The sequence below is a fragment of the Apostichopus japonicus genome, chromosome 8 (assembly GCF_037975245.1).
Source record: "Apostichopus japonicus isolate 1M-3 chromosome 8, ASM3797524v1, whole genome shotgun sequence".
Lineage (NCBI taxonomy): Eukaryota > Metazoa > Echinodermata > Holothuroidea > Aspidochirotida > Stichopodidae > Apostichopus > Apostichopus japonicus.
In genome coordinates this window covers 26,181,114-26,206,732 of record NC_092568.1, presented here as the reverse complement: position 1 = coordinate 26,206,732, position 25,619 = coordinate 26,181,114, and the positions used below count along the sequence as shown (strand labels likewise).

General features: G+C 37.7%; 1 protein-coding gene across 1 annotated transcript in view; it reads left to right on the top strand.

Moving 5' to 3' along the window:
• The first annotated feature begins 13,523 nt into the window (after positions 1-13,523).
• LOC139971326 (E3 ubiquitin-protein ligase pellino homolog 1-like) overlaps positions 13,524-25,619 on the top strand; it is a 45,333-nt gene continuing 33,237 nt past the window's right edge. Inside the window, exons 1-2 of the mRNA XM_071977678.1 lie at positions 13,524-14,741; positions 16,762-16,902. Coding sequence (XP_071833779.1) covers positions 14,731-14,741; positions 16,762-16,902 — 152 coding nt within the window. The 5' untranslated portion in view covers positions 13,524-14,730. The remainder of the gene's footprint in view (positions 14,742-16,761; positions 16,903-25,619) is intronic.

Genomic DNA, 25,619 nt, shown 5'->3' with positions numbered 1-25,619 from the left:
TTCTAATGAGGTGTAACGGAAGTGTTAGACACCACCATCGATCCCAGAAAATACACACACAGCTTGCTACCGTCGGTAATTAGACCCTAGTGTACAGTCAGTACATACAGCTGCGGTCAATACCCACAGCACAGTGTACAACGATACAGCGATGGACATCTCAGGTCCAGCTAAAGATAACAAGTTATCACGTTTCATTACTGTCTGCATTTTGTAGCGACACGAACAAAACGTCACTTGCAAGCAACAGAAAGTTAACTTTTTCAGATGGCCGCACGCGGTTTGGGGCGAGTCTTCAATGCCTTTAAGTTTCAACGTCCAGTCATGTAGGTAGGTATCGTTCACTTGGCCAAGATTGTGCGCACACGCGCACTACAATAAAAAAAAGTCTTTCTCTTTAATAAACCTCAAAAGTCGCCTTTGGAAACAACTTTTTGCGCACATAAATGATATTTGTATCTTCCAGCGTTAAACATCTGCCTGCACACTGAACTGAAGGTACAAACGTATGGCTGTAGTTTGTTAAAGACCTTCTTTTGCAAATTGGATTCTCGTGTTTGGCCATTCAACGGTATATTTCTGTCCTTTGCACTTGTTAAATTCTTGCCAAATGACACAGAAATGCGAGCTCCATGGGTGGCTTGTCAAAAACAAAGATTATTTGAGAGAAAATCTACGAGTTGCATACCTCACAGCCAGACTGAGCAAACACTGATTTCAAAATAGAACTGCATTTGCCTGCAAATACGAAGTATTGTAGTGCGCGTGACTGCTTGCAATATTAGGAAGAACTTTTCGGTTGGTCATGCTGTTATTTTTTGGCGGGCAACACAAATATAGTCATGTGATAACCTTCAAAGTGAGGCTGCCTAGCCTGAGAGCGCCGTGACAGGCTCAGAATAAGTTGGCTACGCAGCTAGCCTCTGACACTGCAAATGTACAGAGACTATAAGAAACTTTAAGTTTCAACGTCCAGTCATGTAGGTATCGTTCACTTGGCCAGTAATGCCAATATTGTAGAGCGCAGGCGCACTACAATAATGAACAAATTTGTTATTAGCTATGCAAACTGGCAAACCGTTTTTGAAGTTAAACATGACCACATTCTTTTGTGAACCCTATACACTGAACAAAACTAGACTGGGAGTCCTGACTCCAGAATCATATATTTCTTACAGTGATAAAATTAATGTAAATGTAAAATTTTCCCCCTTTATTGTCCATTCTATACTAATTTTTAACACTTGAAAGATTACCACACGAAATTGAACCGCGTCACAAAACTGCGTTTTTCCCATTCCTATTTTGAACGCGCTATCATCGCATCGCGCGTTAACGCCGTTAAAACCCTGTGACACGTATAGACATTCTTGGAAATTCCAAATCTCGCCAATTAAGCCAAGTTTTCACACAAAACTGGACCAGGTCAGGCACAATATTGTACTGTGTAGCCTAGCTGTATTATACTTTTATACCCAGGCCTAACATAGCAGTTAGGTTCAGGTAAGCGGGGGTAGATCTAGGTATAGTATAAGCTAAGTTTATGCTCCTCATTTTCACCATGCATGTAACTCAGCACTGGGTACTGGTATTAAATATACATTTGACTTTTAACCATGTGACCGATGACCTCGGTTCCCATGGCAACCACATATTTTGGTAGTATTCGACAATACCATGATACCTGTGAAGGTTTTATGTCAATTTCATGTTTCCCATTGAGTTATAGCAAAAAATTTCACTAAATTTGAACTGACCTTTTGTTACGGGAGTCTGTAAGACAAAAGAGTTTACCCTGGGGCACCTTCCCACCAAGTTTGAAGAAAATCGGTCTAGTCGTTTAGGAGGAGTTTTAGACAAGAAATTGGACATGCACCACACCCACACGGATATGGCAAGCCATGTGCGACAAACACCGCATAATATATCCGCGTATTAATTCGAATATATACGCGTATTAATTCGAATATATATTTGTTGTACATGTGTAAAGTTTCGCTTTATGAAGCGATCTCGCGAGCCGCCAAAACATTTATCGTTGGTATATGTACACAGCAAGAGCGGAGATGTGTTTTCGTGTGTATTCTCATTAATCCGTGCATATATATTTGATTTAATCCCCATATGTATTCTATTTAAACGTGTATATATTCGAATTAATACGTGTATATATTCGAATTAATTTCGAGTTCTAATCACAAGTATTCATACCTCAGGGCTCATGTTCATACTTCATATAAGGTCAGAACTTGGTAATCAGACCGACATATTACACATTTTGGACCTTCATCATACCCACATACGGAGACCGTTGATCAATATCGTCCGAAAGAATAAGCGCCAATAATTTTGCCGGTTATATAACCATTACAAACTAGCGCTAGCAACCCATGTGCATTTTCAGCGACCAATGATGCCACTCGTGGAGAATTTTCACTGCACGCATATAATAGGCCTAGTGAAACTTGTTTGTGTGGAAATCTGGGCATGTAGTGAATAAGAGTAGCTAATTTATTCATTGTATCCTTTTCATAATGTGCGGAATTATTTATTCATTTACACACGCTGCATTACTGTTATTTGTTAAACCATAGGCCCCTATAGCGTATTTCGAAACGAGGTGGCCATTAATACATATATTTCTTGGTAATTCCTACCATCAACCATCACGGGGTTGCCCCCCCCCTTAAGAAATATCTTGCCCCCCTAACAATATAAGCTGGCTAAAATATTAGTGATATCGGGTATTCACGGATGAATAATTGAAGCGGCTGCCCTATACATACAACACAGATCTATATCTCCCATTGCAAGGTTTTGTTTCCTATCAAGTCGGCAGTGATTAACATAACACAGCTGAAAGGAAATATCGCATGAGATAATCAGTAACCATATATTGTAATACATAATGAAACCCTCGTCAGGTGTGACCTTAAAGTATCAATACTCCCCTTATATTGTACTCTGGCTTTGTTTGTTTTTGCCCCCCATAAAGTAACTCTCACGAAACCTTGAGATACGTGCACCAAGTTTGACCAGTGAGTTGTTATGGACCAACAACTCCCTGGTTTGACCTGTAAACACTATAAGTCACTGATTGCTGATATTTTAAATGGCGTATAATTGGTTGCTTGCCCTCAGCAATTGTGAATATAAACCAGACAGAAAACTGCAGTGCGGTTTCGATGATGCTACATGAATAAGTATATGAATGTGACACACTAGGCTGTAGAGTATAGCCAGGATGAAGAACATACTTCAATATAAGTAGTACAGCAAAAATCATTGAGATATGACAATCAATATTCACATTGGCAGCTCATGACCGAGATGATCACTTTTCCTTGTATTCAGCATCTACTGAAATTTTTATATGGCACTGAGTCGACAATAGCGAAATACTACGGAAATTCAACACTGACGGAAGCAAAGATATAATACCGATGATTCACAATGATATCGTCCACTCCAATCGCAACGTTGTATGTACCAAGTTTATTACATACATTATTACCACAGTCTGACCCCTGGTGACTCTAATTGACCCTTTGACCTCCTCTAAAACGATAGGCTTCTTGTACATTACGTGTATGATTGTACAGAGTGCACCCCTGGTGCTTTGAATCTGACAATTTATACACAGAATTGCCACTTTTTAAAGGCAAGCCAAGCATTAAATAAGAAATGAATGTGTATCAAGTGATATGGCAGATATGTATAAATTTAACAGAGATCAACACAAGAGAAAGATTCCACTTCACGACCAGTGTCGTCCCTTTGGGATTGATCAGCCGAAGTTAGGAATGATTGCGTATACACTGGCTTTGTATAACTGTCAATATATATATATATATATATATATATATATATATATATATATATATATATATATATATATATATATATATATATATATATATTAGCCTGAGATTTTATCATCAGATTTTAATATGACTGCTGTTATTATACACGGTATTATGAAAAATGATCCGACGATTGTGTTCAAAGTTGGCACTTTATTAAAGAGTACTGTTTGGATCGGGTATTCGATAACCGCAGAGGCTGCAAATACAAGAGAAGAAATCGTGGATTTTTCGTAGAAGCAGGCCAATGTCGAGAAGAAGAAGGCTGTATAACGAAATATGCCACACGTTAAGAGAAATAACCATTCGACTTTTGTGAAGGAAAGGTCTGGCTGTTGACTCAGGGTAATGCACACTATATCAATCGGTAGCGAATACAACACACCGAAAAATATGATGACGTCGGTCGCAACACCTCGCAAATTTAGTAATCGACTCAACGCCACAGCAACACCACAACAAATTGCATCGCCTATAGATATGAGTATACCGATAGTAAATAACCCTCGACTGCCCTGCATGTCAACTGACTGATGCGACGTCAAAATTCCAAAAGGGTTGGCAATTGTCGCGATTCCAATAACACAGAAAGTAGCCATTACTATATCAGCGCACGTCATTCTTTCATTTAGAATAATCCATCCCGAAATTCCACTTATGAAAATCAAGGTTGATTTAATCGTTGTTTCGACTGCAAAATTCACGAAATCGTAAGCGATGAGTTGCAGAGTAATTGCACTGCCCCCTAGTACACCACGAAAGAAAAGAAGCAACGGCTCTGTTTTAAATATTTCAGAAAGGGGTGTTCTATCGATGGCAAGACGTATGACGCTGGAGAACAGGACGACGATCTTGGTGATTAAACTGACTCCAAATGGATTACTGGACTCGTTTATCACTATAACGGCTAAAGTGTCTGCTATGGCAAGAAAAATGGCCGATAATAGAATAAAAATTTTACCGCGTTTTAATAGAACTACACTTTGGAATGTTTTCCACCAATGGTAAATCCCCCTTGGTGTCGTCTGCTTTTTCTCGCTGTAGCGATCCTCTTCTTCGTCATGGTTATCCTCACGAATAAAGCTCAAATCTAACTCTTCGTGACCGTCATTCATAAGATCGTCTAACAGCAATGACTCCTCCTCTTCTTTCTCCATGTTTTGATGGGTCGACAAAGAAATTAGAAACTTATTTCTATAGTAATTACCGTCCATGTAATGGAAACACTTTCATATACCCCCCAGAAAAAGATGAAAGAATACGGTATACGCAATATGATATCACACTATAAGTGTTCCCTTTGAACTTCGACGTTTGGTTTAGTCAACTTCAGAGACTATAGTTTAAAGCAATAATTTTTATCGCAAACAACATACTGTATGACAACCATCCCAGTTACTGTGTAACAGCGATTGTGGAAGTGTTTCGTATGGGTTATATATAAAAAGGTAGTTGATTTGAGCACCCTCATGAAAATAACGTTACAAATCGTAACTCAGTGAAGCGATAAAGGTAACAAATTTCTTTGCGGATTAGTATGGCGCGAGAAAGTGGAATATATTACGTACAGATATATATATGCTGTACTTGCGAAATACATACATTGTTAACTTAAAAAATAAATTGTAGACATATTTATATATATGTATACACATATATATTCCCTGAAAATTATATTTATATATTCTCCAGGCGTACAGAAAGTATTTTCTTAATGACAAATACGTATTCTGTGCAAAAATATATATTCTCTTACAGTAAATATTCTGTCAAAAATATATATTCTCTAACACACACACAAAAATTCTCTGCCAAGAATATATTTATTCTCTAAGAGAAAAAAATGTATTCTCTAAAGAAGTAAATATAACCTTTTCAAAAAGTATGTAAATTCTGTTACCGAAAAATATTTTTCTCTAACAAAATATATAAATTCTGTGACAGAAAATATATATATTCTATAGAAAAAAATGATTGTATGTGCAAAAATAAATTTTTATTCTTTGTAAGGAAAAAAATCTATTCTCTAACAACAAAGTTCTATTCTGTGCAAAAAATATATTCTGTAAAAAAAATATATATATGCTAAACAAAGTACGGTGCTCTGTGAGTGCCAACTGAGATGTTTTGTTGTTCAGTAACTTCAGTGACCAGCTTATTCATTATATTGCTGTTTTCTTCACAACCACTTTCTTTCCGTTCAAAAAACTATAGAGCCTTGTAGAAGTGCACTAAAAGAATTGAAAGACTGTGGTTATAGAAGAGCGAATGAAAGTGGATTCTATGCTAAGTCTTAGCCTAGTCGGTACGGTAAGTAGGCCTATGCTGTTTAGAGTACCGTAGTCTATCACACTACCAACTATCCTACTTACGCGCTATATCTGGGCGCCATGGTTGCAGTACTGCTGCTCAGTAGCGTAGGAAGGTACTTTTGAGTGGGGGGGGGGGCTGAAGACTGATGGCCGGCCTGGGGAGGGGTCTAAGGGGAGGGGGTTTTTGCATTTCCAGGTGGCCTCAGATGCAATTTGGTGCAATATAGCACACTTCAACACCCACTCCATTTTGTAAATAATTTTGCATTTTCACCTGGCCTTAGATGCAATTTGGTGCTCCAAATGAGATTTTTTTCTCATTTGGAAATGAAAAAGGGGTTTTCTGACTTGCGAAGCGGGGGGGGGGGGCGGAATGATACTTCCGCCCCCCATATTTTTCACTGGGGGCTGGCGCCCCCAGCCCCCCGGTTCCTACGCCCTTGCTGCTGCTATACGTATGTTATACGATATGTTAATGGGACTATTAAGCCGGCTAGATACAGTAGGCTTTGCTGTCGATCGTATATCGTCGTACTATAATGTGCAATGTGATGTCGCTAAACCACTAACTTTGAACTGCATTTCGGTTCTGAGCAAGGAAGTAGGGCCTACATTTGTGCTTGTGCACTTATGGCCAATATAATGAATAAGCTGGTCACTGAAGTTACTGAAAAACCAACATCTCAGTTGGCACTTACACAGCTCCGTACTTTGTATAGCATATATATTTTTCTTACAGAATATATTTTTCGTACAGAATATATTTTCCGCACAGAACAGAACTTTGTTGTTAGATAATATATATATTTCTTCTTACAAAGAATACGAATATATTTTTGCATAGAATAAAATTTATTCTGTAGAATATATATAATTTCTGTAACAGAATTTATATATTTTGTTAGAGAAAAATATTTTTCTGTACCAGAATTTCAGCATTTGAAAATACGCCCTGTAGTATATGGAACGCGAAAAGGGTAAACTTATTTCGTTGTCTAAACTAAGCTTGTTGTTGTCTAAAACTAAAGTTGTTGCTGCTGCTTTACCACGTTGTTTTGCCACGTTGTGGCTCAAACTCACGTTGATGTCTTAACTTCCGTTGTCTGAACATACGTCGTTGTCTAAACTTACGTTGTTGCCATCGGCGCTGCTAATAATTGCTCAACCGCGTAATGTAAACCAGAATGCAAAATGCATTGAGGTTTCGATGACTTCAATGCACTAGACTTCTGCTTGTTAGTATAAGCAGAACTAGCTGTTACAATAGAAATGGCCCGAACCACCATTTTGATACAATAACACAATGGTATGATAACCACAGGTCAGTCTACTGTACGTGGCTGTACACACCTCCACCAAAAACAATAGGGGTCTTGGAGGTCCAAGTCCATTTGGGGTAACTAGAGGACAAATTGTGAAAAATTTGTCAACACGATAACTCAAAAAGGGAAGGTTGGACGAATCTCATATTAAGTATGTAGTTGTGACACGTTCAGTAAAAGATTTTATTGCGGTCAAAGGTCATTTGGAGTCACCAGACGACAATTGTGAAAACCTTGTTTTATAAGCTACCGTATCTCCCACTGCCAGCCTATCAGAAAACGTGTGCGTTACGCCTCTTACGAATATAGGAGGCTGTACGGTAAACAACTTTCAAAATGTTACAGGCTATGCATATACGTTGTGAATGTCGGAAATGTAGTATAACGAGTTTCTAGGCAAAGAACCAGCATAACAATACTGCACTTTTAAACTGATTTTCATTGAACCCCTTTAACAATGTGTAGAGATACGCTGTGGATGTCGGAAATCAAGTAAAACGAGTATCTAGACAACATGCCGGCATAAAAATACTGCACTTTAAATCTATTTATTTGAGCTCCTTCAACGATGTGTAGAGATACGCTGTGGATGTCGGAAATCAAGTAAAACGAGTATCTAGACAACATGCCGGCATAAAAATACTGCACTTTTAAACCTGTTTATTTGAACCATGATGTATGGATACGTTGTGAATGTCGGCGATCAAGTAAAACGAGTGACAGCAATATTACTAAAGACAAAAGTTTTCGTCCCGATCGAATACCGATTGCGTTTATTGTATGACCTATACTTTTACTAGTGTAGTTGTATGGATGCGATCGAATCACTGCCTGTACTTTGTGAATGCTCTACACAATATATATGGCAAATGCCATCCAGTGCCATAGCTTTGTTGTTTTACAAAGGCGGCCGCCCGACCTTCATATCGCCTGCCCTGCCACTCTTTCCTTCTCGCCAACTCCGTATATAGTGCCTCCATGCTTTGACCTTGCAGCGATTTCATCAGCAACCCCAACTCTTCAAATAAATCCCCGTACGTTTATTAAAGGCATTGAAGACTGATAAAGTAAACTTTCCGTTGCTTGCAAGTGAAGTTTTCTGCTTGTCGCTACAAAATGCAGACAGTAATGAAACGTGATACCTTGTAATCTTTTGCTGTACCTGAGATGTCCATCGCTGTATCGTTTGTATACTGTGCTGTGGGTATTGACCGCAACTGTATGTACTGACTGTACATTTGTGTCTAATTACCGAAGGTAGCAAGCTGTGTGTGTATTTTCTGGAATCGATGGTGGTGTCTAACACTTCTTTTACACCTCCTTCGAAACTAGGTCAGATTACCGGCATTAGACGTTTTTTTTTGCGCGAGTCTCTACACCCTTTAAAATTGAACTCTCTTACTATACGGTGCCAAATAACGACTAGGCGAATTGTAGATTTAAGGTTACTGTGAGCAGGGAGCTGTAGCTCCCTGCTGTGAGGGAGCTCATTACTGTCATTGGCAAATATTATATAGGCACTTATGCCATAGCCGTGTGCAGTTACTGCATGGGTGACTTTTATTACACTTTTAGTGCTTGCATATAATAAGCTACACAACGTGTTATAGTTACCTTACATGGATTAAAGAAAGTGTTATTGACCTTGGAACGTGCATGTTAGGTTATTGAAAAATCTTATTTGTTACTTACAATATGCAGCTCTGAAAAGAACCTATGTTTATATAACCATTTCGCGATAGGTTATGAAAGAGAAACGTAGGCTATTAGTTTAGTCAGTCCGTCTCGGTATTGCTCGGTGGACATACGTGTAATCGGATACAGGTGTCATTTGATTGTTTAACTTTCACGCAGAAGTTTGAAACCCACCTTGTTAGTTCACAGCCAAGGATTTGCATAAAAAGGTACATATCACGGACAAGTGTCGCTTAAAGTCTGGAAAAGTGTTGGTACTAGTCGGGGTGCGATGGAATATGTAAGGATAATCCTCAAAGACAACCCCAACAAGTTCAAACGGCCTTCATATAGTGGGCATAACATCCGTCCGACCCCTTTACATCTTTCTTAGTCATACACCAGGACTAGGTCACCTGTTGACTTGGGCTTTGAGAAATTCCCTAAGTCAACCGCCACTACCCCCCCCCCCTCCCCACCCGACACCCTGACCCGAATCAAGAGTGCCAGTCAATCGAATGATCATCTTTTAATTTTACATATCTCATAATCCTTGAAGTGTCATTAAATAGCCATATTAATACCTTGACCCAGAGGGGACATTGGAAATAACATACAGTTTATTGCTAAGTCGTTTCACGTTTTATCTCGAAATTTCGATGATTGGTCTCGAGATATCTCTAGATATTAATTATAATCTTTAACTATTGACTTGAAGGCAAAAGTCCAGGTTTCTTGATTAGAAAACTAGAAATATCCAGAATGAGTCGACATTTCAATTATATTTGCGATCTCTCTTCTGGGCCACTACAATTAGGTCCCTGCACGTTGTAAACCCTCTTCTGAGGGAAGGCTCCAAACCTTTCTGCCCCTATACCCCCTTTTTGGGGGACAGCTTCCTACATATTCGCCTCTGGGAAGCTATGCTTAGCATTTCATATAGTCTCTGTACATTTGCAGTTTCAGAGGTTAGCTGCGTAGCCAACTTGTTCTGAGCCTGACACGGCGCTCACAAGCGCCCTCACTTTGTAGGTACCTACTATATGACTATACTCCCTGCAAGTTCTTTGTAGTACTGCAAGCACTTCACGCGCACTACAATACTGCGTAGTTGGTTGCAGGCAAATGCAGTTCTAGTCTATATAATATTTCCACAAGGCCCATGAGAAAAGAATGCAGGGATATATTATGCTACACATTCATTAGGATCAGTTTCAATCATGCCGTGTGCTGAAGAATCGTTTAAAGTAATATAGGGGTGAAACTGTGTCAGCTTCCATACAATTTCTCAACCACGTTTATTGTATCCCCTGTAGGCTTTGCAGCGTTCATGAAACCTTTCAGTACAAGTTTAACTTTCACTAACCTATAGGTTATGTATATAATCTATTAAGTCACAATAACTTACATATGGATATAGATTAAAATCGGTGCAGTCAGGTGTCTTTTGGTTGTTTAACCTTGAACTGCATTAAAAGGAGCATTGTGTAGTTTCATTGTGCTTTTGTTCTTTTAAGTGGGCGTCTAAAGGCCTCATCATGCATTCAATCTCTAATTCTCAACAATATAAATAGATATAAAGATATTTTGATAATATTGTGTCATAAATAAAGACACAAACATCACGTCTATGGTGCGCCTATAGTGTAAGTGCTGAAATCAACATATGTCAAATTAACTTGACTTACGTAATTTTCTCGTGCTCCTATTCAACGACCAGTGCATGTCACATGTTATCTTCTAACGCTCTGGTTGGAAGAAATCGACATATGTCAAATTAAAATTTGCATATGTCAGTTTCTCGTGTTCTTATAGGACGATCATATAGTGCTCTGATTAGCAGCAATCGACATAATTATGTCGAATGAAATTTGTCGTGTGCCAGTTTTCGGCCATGATTAAGTTATAAATGCATATTCATAATTAAATCAGTTGAAATTAGAATAGCTTAACGTTTTATGTTCATAAGGTTCTTTTCATCGAGATTTGCATAAATGCCAAACTTGGCAACCATGATCATGGAAGATCCAGCCACCCCCCCCCCAGCAGTATCTTGGTATGGATATGAATTGGTTGTGTAAGTATCACTATCTTTGCAACTCACATCAGTGGGTTGATTTAGGATAATGCTTAACTTTTCAGACGGTACATTCTAATTTTGGTATGGTTTACCTACATGGCGTTATGTTTTCAATTACATTGGGCGAAAGTGCTGCTGAATATTCGACTGAACGTGCTGCTGAAATTGGCAAGGGACCAACGTTGTTCACAACCCTCCTATTGGGAAGTCACTGTCTAACTTTAATAAACATGGTTCGTGTACCATCCGTCCATATGCGGATGAACAATATATAGGCTAAAACCAGAATATCATGTTGACATTTCCCACGAATTCTATGCAAAACTGAATCCGTGTTTTACTCACGGAAGTACTTCCGTGGTTGTCCTATAGCTGTATCAATCATTGATAATTCGGGTTCAGCAAATGCACCACAATCGTAACAGCTCGGGTAAAGTAAAATAGAGGGCGCTACCTTTAGTGAATTTCCTCAGCCGTCTCTATATACGGCTATGTGAAATTTAAATCATAAATCGTAATGATAATGATTTAAAGTTTGTTCATAGGGCGTCCGCGGTATAGCCGGATTTGAACCGCGGTGGATGCTGAAAGTTTTTCTCGGGTCTGTATTTCTTTGGCTTTCTACGGAAGCGTATCATGTAACCACACTCACATAAAACAGTGTCATATACACACAAAATAATATATAAAATGTTTCGAAATATCGAAAATGTTTGGGTAATTTCGAAAATCGAGGGGATGGGGGGGGGGGCAAAGGGGAGGCAAGTAAAACATTTCCTATTTTGGTGAAAACCTCAGAAGCCTGACCTAGTTCTTAAATCAGAAGTGGCCCCTTTTCCAATGATAAGTACCTCTTTTCTATTTATAATTAACTTTACAAGTGTCATGTGTTAGGTAAAAAAATATATTAATATAAATGGCCATTGTGTTGGTATATTAAAGACAAATGTCATTTTACAAAAGATACTGGAATTTGTTGTACAGAATGAACTGAGGATGAATATTATAGGGAAGTTTAAAGATGATTTTGTTCGGATTAGTTTGCAACTGAACACAAATCAAAGTCACATGTCTCACTGCTCTTCGCAGTTTGTGTCCCTCCCTCAGATTGAACCCCCCCCCCCCCGCTCACTCCACTCCGTTACAAGGCATGACGTGTCTTTGCTCCATAGTTCCTTCTCGATAAAACATAGTTATTAAATCGAACATATTTTTCAAGACTTACATAAGCTTCGGCGAAATACTACTCATAGTAACATTTCCCTGCATACTCGTAAAAATGGTCATGAATAGTATTAAGGTTTTTTCACACATTGTCACAAGAACACCTGCACGGGGTTCCACCTGACCCAACGTTTGTTATTATGTTGGTGTCAAAAATACCTGTTCAGTAAACTTAGACTTAAGCAGCTTAGGCAAAATGAGAGCTACCTCTGAGATTGAAAACTGCTTACAAATTTGTCAATTGATGTTGGGTTCAACTGTTTTACTCAACTTGGACCAAGGGCGTAGGAACCGGGGGGGCTGGGGGGGGGGGGCGCCAGCCCCCAGTGAAAAATGTGGAGGGGCGGAAGTATCATTCCGCCCCCCCGGTTCGCAGTTCAGAAAACCCCTTTTTCATTTCCAAATGAGAAAAAAAATCTCATTTGGAGCACCAAATTGCATCTAAGGCCAGGTGAAAATACAAAATTAAGTTTACAAAATGGAGTGGGTGTTGAAGTGTGCTATATTGCACCAAATTGCATCTGAGGCCACCTGGAAATGCAAAAAATTCCAAAGGGGAGGGGGACACCCCTTAGACCCCTCCCCCAGGCCGGCCAGCAGTCTTCAGCCCCCCCACTCAAAAGTACCTTCCTACGCCACTGACTTGGACAGAATCGTATAACAATGGCAAAGGCTCCAAGGACCGAACTGCAGAAGATTAGGTTTCTTGTAAGTATGGTTTGTAAATAGCACCCTCTTATTTCTTAATCGAACCGCTCATTTAGGGTTTTTTCAGTAGATATAGTTGACTTTGCATTTCTGAGATTTGTTGTTCATTTTTTGCAGCAAAGTCAATAGCGCATGCACGTAAAACGTTAGACCAACCATGATCACTTTACAGGAAATTCGGCTTTGTAATATTGTACTGCATGTCTGACACTGGTAACGACACAAAAGTACACAAAAGCTTAATCCCTCATGATAACGCAAGTAAACATGTCAGGTTAAATTGCCGTTGTCCGTAGAAAATGAACGTGAGTAATGGTGTACCTGTTTCATGGAAACACTAGCGATGTGTCGCAATACTCGTATTGGTAATATGTTGCTAGCATGCATACTACGATCAGTGGAATAGAAAACTGGAGGTGAATAAGATTTCAGTCTTAAAGTTCGACTTAATGGAATACATTTTGCTACAAATTCGGACCGTATGACAATTGCTGTCATGTAACTGATATAAAATTGCCTGATCAGTCAGCAAATATTACATTTGGACGATTATTTTCTGTGGGACGAAATTTCTTCGGAAGGGTTGGATATACATCCCTACGGTAACTTTGGGAGGTTGACTAGGCTGAAACAGATCGTGTCCTAACGTGAAACTCAAAGAACAAGACTGTTGTTCGATTTCCAAAGGATGGCATTGTTGTTCGAATGCATGGTGGTACCGACTTGCTTAGCTTAACAACGTCGTAACGCAATTTAGGGCTAGTGAATACGACCCTGAATCTTTATTTCAACTACATTAACTTCAGAATGCATGAAAACCTATCCAATTGGGTGAAGGCTACAAAATGCCTATCAACATGTTGTACATATTTCATCCTGATATAGTGTGCCTCAGATGAACAGAACTCAAGATTTAACTGTTTTCAAAACTAGCCTAGGCCAACTCTTATCTCAATAATTTTGAAAAGCAGTGACTAGGCCTAGCTAGCCCCTTCAGCAATATACAGAACAACCCAAAGAAAGGGATATCAGCAGCCTGGTTACAGTACACTAGTCTAGCCTAGACCCTAATGTTATGGGTTGGGATGTTCGTTGGTAAACTTTCAGCTGCTTTGTGCCATTTTGACAAAATCCTCATCCTCAGTGTTGTTATATCAATGATGTACATACTTTACAGTGTACATGAACAGTAGAAACTTGTATTTCACAAATTGTTTGACACATGTTCACATTTATATAATTAATAGAGGCTGTATAGCGTAGGCATACAATACCCCTTATTTCGTTGCAAATTTGGAATATTATTGGATTGCCTCTGTGCTGCTGTTAACACAATGCTTCCTTGGTGAAGGAATTAAGACCATACAACCCAAAACCTCTATTATAAATTTATGTTGTACCAGCTTGCATTCATAGCAAGTTGAGATCTTTGCCAAGCATCATTTTGAACTTTGTTTAACTCCCATCCTTGGATTAAGCATATTTGACAAACAGATATCACTCGACATCCACAACTGGAGAATTAGTGAAAAGCAAATGTATTCACAATGCCTCATGGGTAAGACCTTTTGTACTTTCTTCAATCAGTGTACCTGTGAAAGGTTGTTTACACTAGTTGATATTCATTTTTTTTTAAACAGGAGAAAACATTCATTAGCCTTTGTTTTGAATCAAATGTTGTTATTTTGAAATGTATTACAAAACACTAGGGATCCTATGTAGCTTATAGCCACTTTTTTACCGAAAGTGTTATTAAGCAATTAAGCTGGTCAAGAAATGACACAAATTTATGTCCAACAGAAAGCTTCATTTGTATCACTTTTGTCGAGATTTTTATCCATAATATTCAAGATAACTAGGAAAAAGCTTTTTTTTTTTTAAAGTTTGTCTTTGCCTTGAACATTTTGGACTTGTGTCTTTCAAATTAACAGTTGTTAGGTATGTTAGTTCAAAGTCATTACTTAAAGTTAAAGACTAACATTACTTTATATAACAAAAAGCTAAATGAGTGAAATGCAATATTCAAGATATTTGTTATGATTAACAAAACTTGTGCATGTATATATGCAGCAATGTATGTAGGCCTAGCATGCATGCTGTTGCTGGAAGTTGCACGTGTATATCATCTCTGTTGCCTCTTGCACTTGAGATAATTTAATTTGTTTCGGTCAATTTAAGTACAACATTGTTCTTTTTCTTTATACTGTACTGTGCTTAATATCATCAAAGAATTATATCACCCCAAATTATTTACTCCTGCTATATATTATCCTAACTACAAGAGAAGACTTATAAGTCAACCATAAACAGTACTTACCATACACTGCTAAACAGTTAACAGTAAACAGTACCAAACACTACTAAACAATAAACAGTGCTAAACACTTAAGACATCTTGTTAAGTGTTTGTTGGTCTTACTAACAGTTTTACACTCTGCACATAGTTGTATACTGTGTGTGCAGTTGAAATTGTCAAACAGGGTTTAGATTTACATGTAGGCCCACACTACCTTCAACAGACATAAAGTAATTTGCTAAGGTCCATTTTGATGTTGAATATACTGTATGCTTTGTATGCCATCACTTTACAATAAACAATCCAGACTAGAACTCAGTCACAACCCTGGCCCCTTGCTGTGACGTACATTTGTGGATTCAATGAGAGATAAATAATCTATTCTACCGTTTAGTTGGTTCAATTTAAATCAGAAAAAAAGGCACAGTTCTTTACCATAGTACATTCAGTACTTGTATCCTCACTAGTTGTGAATATATCTCCCTCCAAGTTGTGGATATTTCCTGGTATGAAACAGCTCTCAAACCTATCGCATAGTAATTCATAGTTAGTACTGTAATTAATAATGGACTGTATACTGTGCATACTGTACATGTAGTACAAATCACAGGTAGCACACTCTGACTGCATTCATACTTACATATCATGTTTCCAGTCACAAGTACAGTTACAATTACATACATGTACAAAGAGTTAATTAGTCAAAATACCAACACTTTCACTGACTTTTTGGAGTAGTTGGGACATGGATTTTACTTGAAGAGTTGAGACACTGAACTTTTTAATTTCAATTCAGTGCATACTGCACAGCCCTCTATGTATTAATTCACAGCACTGTACATGTAGTATTTAGTAGATTCTATACAATAAGCAGATGTAGGCTGGTAGCTCTATAAGCATGACAAGTATAAACTTGACAGTATTACACTGTATTCTGAGGTGTATGATTTACATGCTACACACTTTTCACACTATATCCAGCAAAAATGATATCAGAACTGTTATGATGTTGCACGGTTTAGCAGTATTTCTCTGTTGCCTATCTAGACAGCGTGTTGTATTCATGCGAGCAATGAGATACAAAATTACTGTACTGTTCAGAGTACTTGTCGAATAGAAAATCATAGTAACTTCCAAGGTAATTGTGCCGGGATTACAAAAAGATCATGTTGTTGGTCACTCTGTGTACAGCACAATACGTGTGGATCATAAAATAGTCTAATATTAAGAAACTGCTGTAAAGTTTGTCTCTAAGATTCCTTTTTTTTGATTTTTTGTTTAGTAATTCCATTGATTCAGACCCATCATCATTCAGGAAGTACAAGCAACCGGGGCAGCTAATCTCAACACTCGAAGAAGAGTCGCCAAACCTACCTCCAAGTACACATGCACCAGTCAAGTATGGAGAGCTGGTTATATTAGGGTAAGACTAGTTACCAAATGCACTCTCCCTTGTCACATCTACACTTTCCCAGGTCTACATCGAAGCATTTTTTTTTCCAGAGGAAATAGCATATTTTTACAAACTTATAACTCAATTCATGAATTGAGTAAACAAAAGAATCAGGTATATTTCTACAGCTTACATTTTTATAGTGTTGGTAGATGAAAGGGTACAATGAAAGTTCGGCAGTATCATGTTTACCTGTACACCAAGATGGACTACTGTGGTGTGGGTACCGTCGATGTGAAAATTTCCCTGGACAGAATATTGTAAACAAAATGGTACATTTATATTTTAAAATATCAATGAAATTATATGCTGCCGACAATTCATCTCATAGGAATTGGTGTTTTATTTGGTTGTCAGAAAATAAGTAAAACTGTAGCCTCTACCCATTGTACACAATTCAATGCAACTTACTCTACCCACCCACACTCAAATGTTTTATCTACCCACATGCTTTTATTCTGTATATTTCATGCCCTTTTCAATGCCTAAATTTGGTGCATGAAAGTCTTTGAATGTATCCTCATCGTTTGCAGGGGGGCTGTTATGCTAACTTTAAGAGCTCCATTGCTGAAAGTGAAGGCGATTGGCCAAAAGTTGAATACGTAGGAACAGGGATTAAAAGGATTAGAAATGTCAGTGCACTACAGGGAGTAGAAATATTTGTGACAATTGACTATGATCCATTTCAGGCCTCAAATTCAGGATATCTACTGGCTAAAAACCCAGTGGATTTTACGATCTGCCATTACAAAAAATGGCAGTTTGCATTTTTTTCTGCCAGTAGACATATTTATAAAAGTGCCAGTGGGAAATTGATTACAGCAAGAAAGTTTTTTTTTTTTTGTCTGCACTGGCACTGTTTAGCAGGTGACTAAAATTCTGAATTCATTGGCCTGCCAATATCTCTCCCCACTGGCATGTTTGTCTTCCATTTGAAATACAGATTTAACAAGGTTGTAAAGGTTGCAAGTGGTTCAACACACTTTGGTACAACATTTCACTGTTTACTACAAACGTCTTTCATGCAGTGTATTTGTTTCACTTTAAGGTAATTTCTTTGGTGTAGAACATTTGATAATGTTGTGAATTATATAAAGTTCAACCAATGTAATGGCATTGTCTGATAGTGCACAGAGCATATATGATGCTAATTACTAAATTGCTAATATATAAACCTTAATTTTTGGAGGACCAACTTGGCTGTTCAGAATGTCTACAGTATGTAAGTTGAAGCCCTGTTTGTCCTCTCTGACCTGGAAAATTCTTCCTTGAATGCAGCCCTGTCTATATTTAAGTAAAACCGAATTATTAGGTGTTATGTCCATTTGGCATCAACTACTGCATACAAAATACAGCTACTCCTTAAAGTTTGGCGCATAATTTTAAATGAAATTTAAATATTTATTACGGCACATATACTCCTTCAAGCTAACAATGTTTAAACTGATGGTGAAATCTGATAGTTCACTTTGTAGTAGCCACACAATAAGTAATAACCTAAATTGTGTGAAAAGAGACTAAATCCATGGGATTATTTGCTTCTTGTTACCTTGAGAGCATTTCAAATGTTAGCATTATCAACCCACTTATTGACAAAGATAAGTTCCATGGAAACAAATGAATACGTTGGTTTATAGTTTGTTGCCGTTGTTTTGTCCTTTTATCAAATCATATTGATCAACTCTTAAGAAATAGGATAGAACTGCTTAATGAAAAGAAAGAAAAAAACTGGTCTTTGTTGAATTATGCTGAAAGTACAGTATATATATACTGTACTTACAGCCTGCTGATTGTATAGTAAGATCTAATAAATTATAAAATATATGAATACAGCATTATATAAAGCATTTACTTGCTAGATTGTAGTGTTGTTAGAGTCTGAAAGGTTTGCTCTGTATCAGCTGTGTGTAATAACCCCAATGTTTTAGTATTATATTTAATCAGTGCTCATTGAATTGAATAAAAGCATTTACTTGCTAGATTGCAGTGTTGTTAGAGTCTGAAAGGTTTGCCCTATCTGCCGTGTGTTACACTAATGTTTTAGTATTATATTTAATCAGTGCTCATTGAATTGAATAAAAGCATTTACTTGCTAGATTGTAGTGTTATTAGAGTCTGAAAGGTTTGCTCTGTATCTGCTGTGTGTAATAACCCTAATGTTTTAATATTATGTTTAATCAGTGCTCATTGAATTGAATAAACCTCTGGCTCAGCAGGGAAATAATTTATCCAGCCGAGTGTGAGATGTTTGAGTTTGCTGGGCATTGCCCATGATAAGGATTTTCAGGTGTTCAATTAGCTCTCAGTCTTCTGTTTAGCAATCATATAAGAGTTTCCGGTTGTGGTTGTAATATTTGGAGAATGCTCGAGGTCAGAATTTCTAAATGGGTACTGTAGTTCCTTATCAGTGTTTTTGTCGGTATCTTTTGCAGTCACAGGAGTTAATTATAATATTGTGCAATGTACTTGGCAAAATGATCATTTCATTTCGACCTCTCAGTTTCTATAATACTGTATTGCCGCATAGTACTTTAGGGTCCAAATTGATTATTTCTCACTTGAAATTTGGCACCAAGTACCCCAGGTACCTGCCTAGCACTGCTGTCACCTAGCCCCAACTTAGCAACCAAATCTAAGAACTTTTCTATCAATTTTTTTAGACAGATTTGATATTGTGAAAGTGACTTTCACAATGTCAACAACTCAATGTTAACATGGAAGCTGCACCATCCGCACAATCAATCAGCAGTAAATAAAAGAGAAAAAAAAAATATTAAGAAGAGTCATGCTTGTCTTCATGTTCCCATTAAGTCCTTTCTTAAGAAAATTGGTAATATTGATCCAAGCAAACATTTTTGGCATGCAAACCTTCAAGCTGATATTTTTCACATTTCGAACTTATGAGAGCATGAGCTTGAACCGATCAACAATTTTCCACAACTATAACACTTAACTATAAGATCTAAAGCTTACATGTGATGGAACAATCGCAAACAGGTCTTTAGAAAAATGCTAAAACAGACCAGTTAGGAGAAGGAAAGTAACTTCATGTAGGAAAGGCCTTTGTGTATTCATAACCATGGCATGTTGTGTACTGTACTGTAACTCCTTTGTGTTTTATCTTCCGCAAAAATGACTTTTCCCTGTATTCGATGACCAGTGAATGCGTGCCTTTATTATCTCCCTTTGTTCACTACTGAATGAGACCTTAAACAGCTTCTGTAGTACTGAGCCCTATAATAGTACACATACTGTATACTCAATACATCGTATATTGTTACTATGAAGGCCCGGCTACAATGCCTCAAACAGGAAACATTTGGATGATGGTCAAATTGAGTGATGTTGCCAAGAGATCAACAGTGGACAGAAAAGGACACTATATGCATATTGACATGTTTCCTTGTTTTTGGTAAACAGATAAAATTTCATTTAAAGAGTGGGGACAAAGTTACATCTGAAACAAGAACGAACACTTGAAACGTATTCGAGTGTTTAACTCAGCCGATCAGACAATTGACACATGAGTAAAGGGATGCCACAGTGGGATATGAGTATTTTGTCTAAGTGACAGACAATTCAAGACTTACGTTTTCCCCGTGCAGGTTTGCGGTTGCAATTCAATACCACATGTGTTAGTGTTTCAAGAGCTTTGCATTTCAGTCAGCTAGGTCACTTCTTTGAAAGTGGCTGGAAAACAAGATTTAGCTTGCATGTATATAAGTTATGTCAACTCTTCTGTACAGGGAGAGCTGTCAGAGAGGCAGCTCCCTGCTCGGAAAAAGCTCAGTTGTCCGCTTATTTGCAAGGAGCCTGATTTGGTGTCGAGTAACATTTAAGTTTAAAATTGTTCCAAATCTATATGTTATCAATACCTGCATAGATGGTGTCAGATTTCATACTTTTCTGACCTTAGGAATAATAATTTCCAAAACCTTTGCAAGATAGAGATCTGTATAAAGTTGACAGTTCAGTGTCTGCTGATGTTATCATCTATCTGACCAGAAGAACTGTAAGAAGCTGTCAACACAGCGCTATCAACTTTCAACTTTACTGAGCTGTATTTTTATTTTGAAGTTATCATTTATAATCTGGTTAACCAAATCACCCTCCAAGGAGAGACAATGTACCCTGCAAACGTGCTCTGTAATTTTAGTCCACTAAACTTGCACCACCAGTTATGAATATTGTTTAGTGGGACACAGATTGTTTTGCAAGTGTGCTGCTATAAATTGTTTATGACTTGCTAAGAATTAGTGGTAAAATGGCTTGTAAGTTGATATAAACCACATTGGTTTGGTTGAGTGTGAATATATACATGAATGACTTGAAAAAATCAGAGCATTTTAAATACTTGATGATAATTCTTCCAGTGAGCTGCATTTTGTTTATGTACTTTTGTCCTCAGTTAATTTTAAAAATGAAACCCAAATTGTTTCTCTCCAGATATGCTGAGTTGTTGTAATACATTTCATTAAGTACCACCTGTGTAATAGCTGCTCCAAAAGATGCCAGCTTTGTGTATTATCATAACTGTATACTGACTCTAAGAAGCTATAGTTCACACATCAAATGTGTGCACCCTTCATAGATATATTCTGAATAGAGAGACATTGATAGGCAGAACATGCTTGAGTTTAATCCCATAACAAGCTTGCCATCTGGGGAATAGTTTATGTTTGTAATTTTCATTCCCTGGAGTGTTATTACTTTGGCTCTAGATATGCTTTTAATACCCAGCTTGTCAATTACTGTACAGTAGTTGTCACAGAGAAGTTCTCATTGAACAGTTAAAGGCTAGAACCAGTTGTAGCACTAATCACCGTGTACCTGAACTGGACAGTTATCCTGGACATTTGGACAGTTGATCTGGACAGTTATCCATTACACATTCTGTTCAAAAGAAAATACAAAGATAAGACGGCTGAGAACATGTCCTGTACAATATATTTCAAGCAAAATGAACATTTTTTTAGAGGCTAAGGAGATTGATTTACAAAGAAACTTGGAGGATGAAACAGACCCCACTCCAGCTTTTTGTGGTAAAGGTACAGTCTACAGACAAAGCAGGTCTGACTATACAGTTGTTTGTAACAATTTGTTGGTTTTGAGCACTATGGATGCTACATTTATCAGAACCACTCGTTTCAAGAGAACACAAACAATCAAATAAACAAACAACCCCTCTCCCCCCTCCCCCCCCAAAAAAAACGATGGAATATTCGTCTTTCACTGTAGAAAGATCTATTTTTAAGTTACATATATATACTCCTAAGGTCAATGAAGTGGACCTAATTAAGTTCATAATTACTAGGATGAAAATCACCCAATGTTTGTTTATGTTTGTGTGCAACAATGCCTCATAAATTCTAGCTCTGTTCTAAGTGGGCAATTAATTCCTTACTTTTCCCAACAAATTTGTACTGTTCCTGTACACTATTTACTGTGTGAATTGCCCTATCATTACAGGATGTGTGTTTTGATGTTGAAAGGCAACACTGGCATGTACAGTACAGTGCATCATGGAGGTAAAAACAGACTCCATGAGTGCATAGACTTAACTGTACAAACTGCCCATCTGGATTATATTGAAAATCAAAGGCCGGTCCATTGCACATGTATGGTAACTAGTGTGACATTGCTCAACACAATGTGCATAGATTTATGGTACAGTAATACAGTCCCGTCTCTGTGAATTTTTGCTTGGCTATGGTTACAGTCCACAACAGTCTTTCATTCTAGATCATTTGACATCAAAATAATTTTCCATTTGGTCATACCTTCTGAATTTCTATTTTTAAAGCTCCTAGCTACCAAAAAAACCCTGAAAGTTCAAAAACTGTGCAAGAACTTAATAGGCATATTGATGACCAGCACAAAATTTGTGTAATGTATGAATCATTAGGATTTTATAATATGATTACTATACAAAGAGATCTATGGAATGGAGATGAGACAAATATAAGATTGCTCTAGCTAGAGTTGTTTGTACTGTTGAAGATTTGACTATGCACATGTAGTACAAGAGTACAAATTCATTGTATTACCGTACAGCAGGAGTTCTTAATTAATTTTCTGCAAGGACCCCTTTAGAGTCAAAACACAGGTTTTAGTAAAGGGCTATAAGACAGAATCAATGTCTCATTTCTTTACATACATGAAAAGGTAGTTCTTCCTGTTTTCTTTTTTCCCCCGTAAATTATATTTATTTGTACTGTATGTCCTTGATCATTTCATCTGTCTGTGCCTTATTCATATTTATATTTTTACTCGGTAAAGGCAGGCAAAAAATTTTTTGTTGGGTCTGAGTCAGGTCGGTGCATTGTCTGCTTGGTCTGAATGACAGTCACGACAGTCAGTGGAAAAAGAGCGCTAACATTGCGGCCAAACGGTGAGCGTTGAAGTTTGAATATTAATGACCCATTGTTTGATTTTCGAGCATATTTGCGACCAGTAAGTCTGTAAACCTAGTTTTAAAGAGGTCTGTCTGCATAACCGATTTGTTAAAGATTGGTGTAGACTTGATTTCGTGGATTGAAAAATTAAAATCTATGGCAGGTTGGATTTGGCCGACGCGATGCCTAATATTTAGATTCCCCGCTGTACATGTTGTATCAATTTTCATCTGTATGTACCTGTAGTTTGCAGACATGTACGCTAAACTTTTTCTTTTTAACCCATGGTCTGCCTCATGACTTTAGCATAATTTAATACCATGTACTGCTGTGTAATGTTTATGTACAGAAAGCTATCATCTTTATTACAGATAATCAGTTTGATTGTCCGGTACTGTTGCTTTGTCCTGGCCTAGCTGATAGAGCTTCTGTGCTTTGTGCATGTATACAGTGCAGTGCAGTTTTGATACAGGACTGCTGTAGTGTAGAGAAGGACACACAAACATTATTGATTTGTATACTAGTGAGACTGACCATGGCACCCTATTGCCTTTTGCATTCTTTCTCAATGCCATGCCTATAGTTTATATATCAACAGAGGCAATTCATCGGAAGCCAGTGCCGTGCAGTGTACAATTAACTAGTACAATGACTAAACTGGAATAATTGAAATTTTGACATTGATGGACCCATAGGCTACCCTGACCTGTTACCATTTTCTGTATACAGTTAGTTCATTCAACAATAAGCAGTTTGTTACAGCTTCCCCCCCTTCCTAATTCCCTTAGGTCTTATTTATGTTTTCATATAATTTAGGAATTGCTGATAAAGTTGATAGACAGGTCTAAGAAAGAATCCTGCCTTGTCTGATTTAAGATCTTCCAGGCTACACAAGTAAAGTTCAGAGTTGCACTATTATTATGGGCCTAGAGTTCCCCAATTTTAGCCACTCACTAAAAAATGCAAGTGCTTAAAAATCTAGCTTTCTCCTCCACACATTAGTTACTGTATTGCTTTGAACTTTTTTATTTTCCTATTGTATACTGGCAATTTTTTTTTATTGTTTTTATTTTGTCCCCTTCTAAATATTAGCAAACAGCAAAATTAATCCAATAAGTTTGCATCACGCCAGAGAATGGCCTAAATTTTAAGGCCTGTTATTACTGCACTTGTAACAACACTGGAGAATAAGTTTTAGCATCGGATCTGTCGAGGCTAGGAGCGGTGAACCAGCCTTGATCCACGTGGTCCCAAGTGGAAAAGAGGCCACAGAGCACAGGGTCCCCAAGTAGCCCAGTTTCAGTTTCAGTTAATATATTTCGCATATACATAGACATCATACAGGTGTGGTGTGCGTTTGATATTGTGTGCAGAAGTCTCTTGCTTACAGTAGTGGAAACAGTTTTAAATCTACAATATTTTAACTGGGCCTAAAGCAATGTCAAACCAAGTTTGTGCTCTTGTTATTGATTTTCTCAGCCGATGGTAACACCTATGCTCACAGTATTAATATAGCGTACTCATACAGTACAGTAATTCATCGGTGATTAGCCGTACCACTTACAGTTTCACAGCTGTTACAGTACTAGGTTAAACTGCTGTTCTGTATCCCTGCAGTGGTTTCTGAGTCACAGGCTCACAGCCTATTTTATATGGCATTACTCATGGACTGGCAGCAACTTGCGATATCTCCAGTTTAGGGAAATGTCACTTGGAAATGCTTCTTAGTCATTCAACTTCTAATTGAAAGAGGATTCCTTCGGGTTCCCACACATGTATCTCAGACCTTACAATTCATTTCCCTTTAGAGAGCTAAATCACTTGTCAACAATATAAAACACAATTCTCACACATACATCAGGTGAGGAGGAATAAAAGAAGAGTGAACCATTTCCTTGTAGTTTGATAGACTTGAGGTTTTTCTTTGTACCTCTTAATGGGTTCTTTATCCAACCTGTTGATTGATCATGCAGAACCATTAAAATTCTGATAAGAGAAGTGATCATCATCGGTGAGAGGATGTAATCCCTTAGTTCAATGACATTTCCTGTTGATGTTAGATCTGAATCATAGTACTAGGAGAATCAATTTACATATAAGATCAACCATCTTATAAAAGGAACAGTAAGGTGATCAGCAGAGCGATATTTACTTTTTGAGTTGTTGTTTCCAGCCATGGTGTGATGTAGAAGAAGGAAATTTCATGGTGTTTACTATAACACAATAGCATGAATATCCCTGTAGGACTTCCACGTGTTAGGTACTTACTAGATAATACTTACTTTGTTCTGA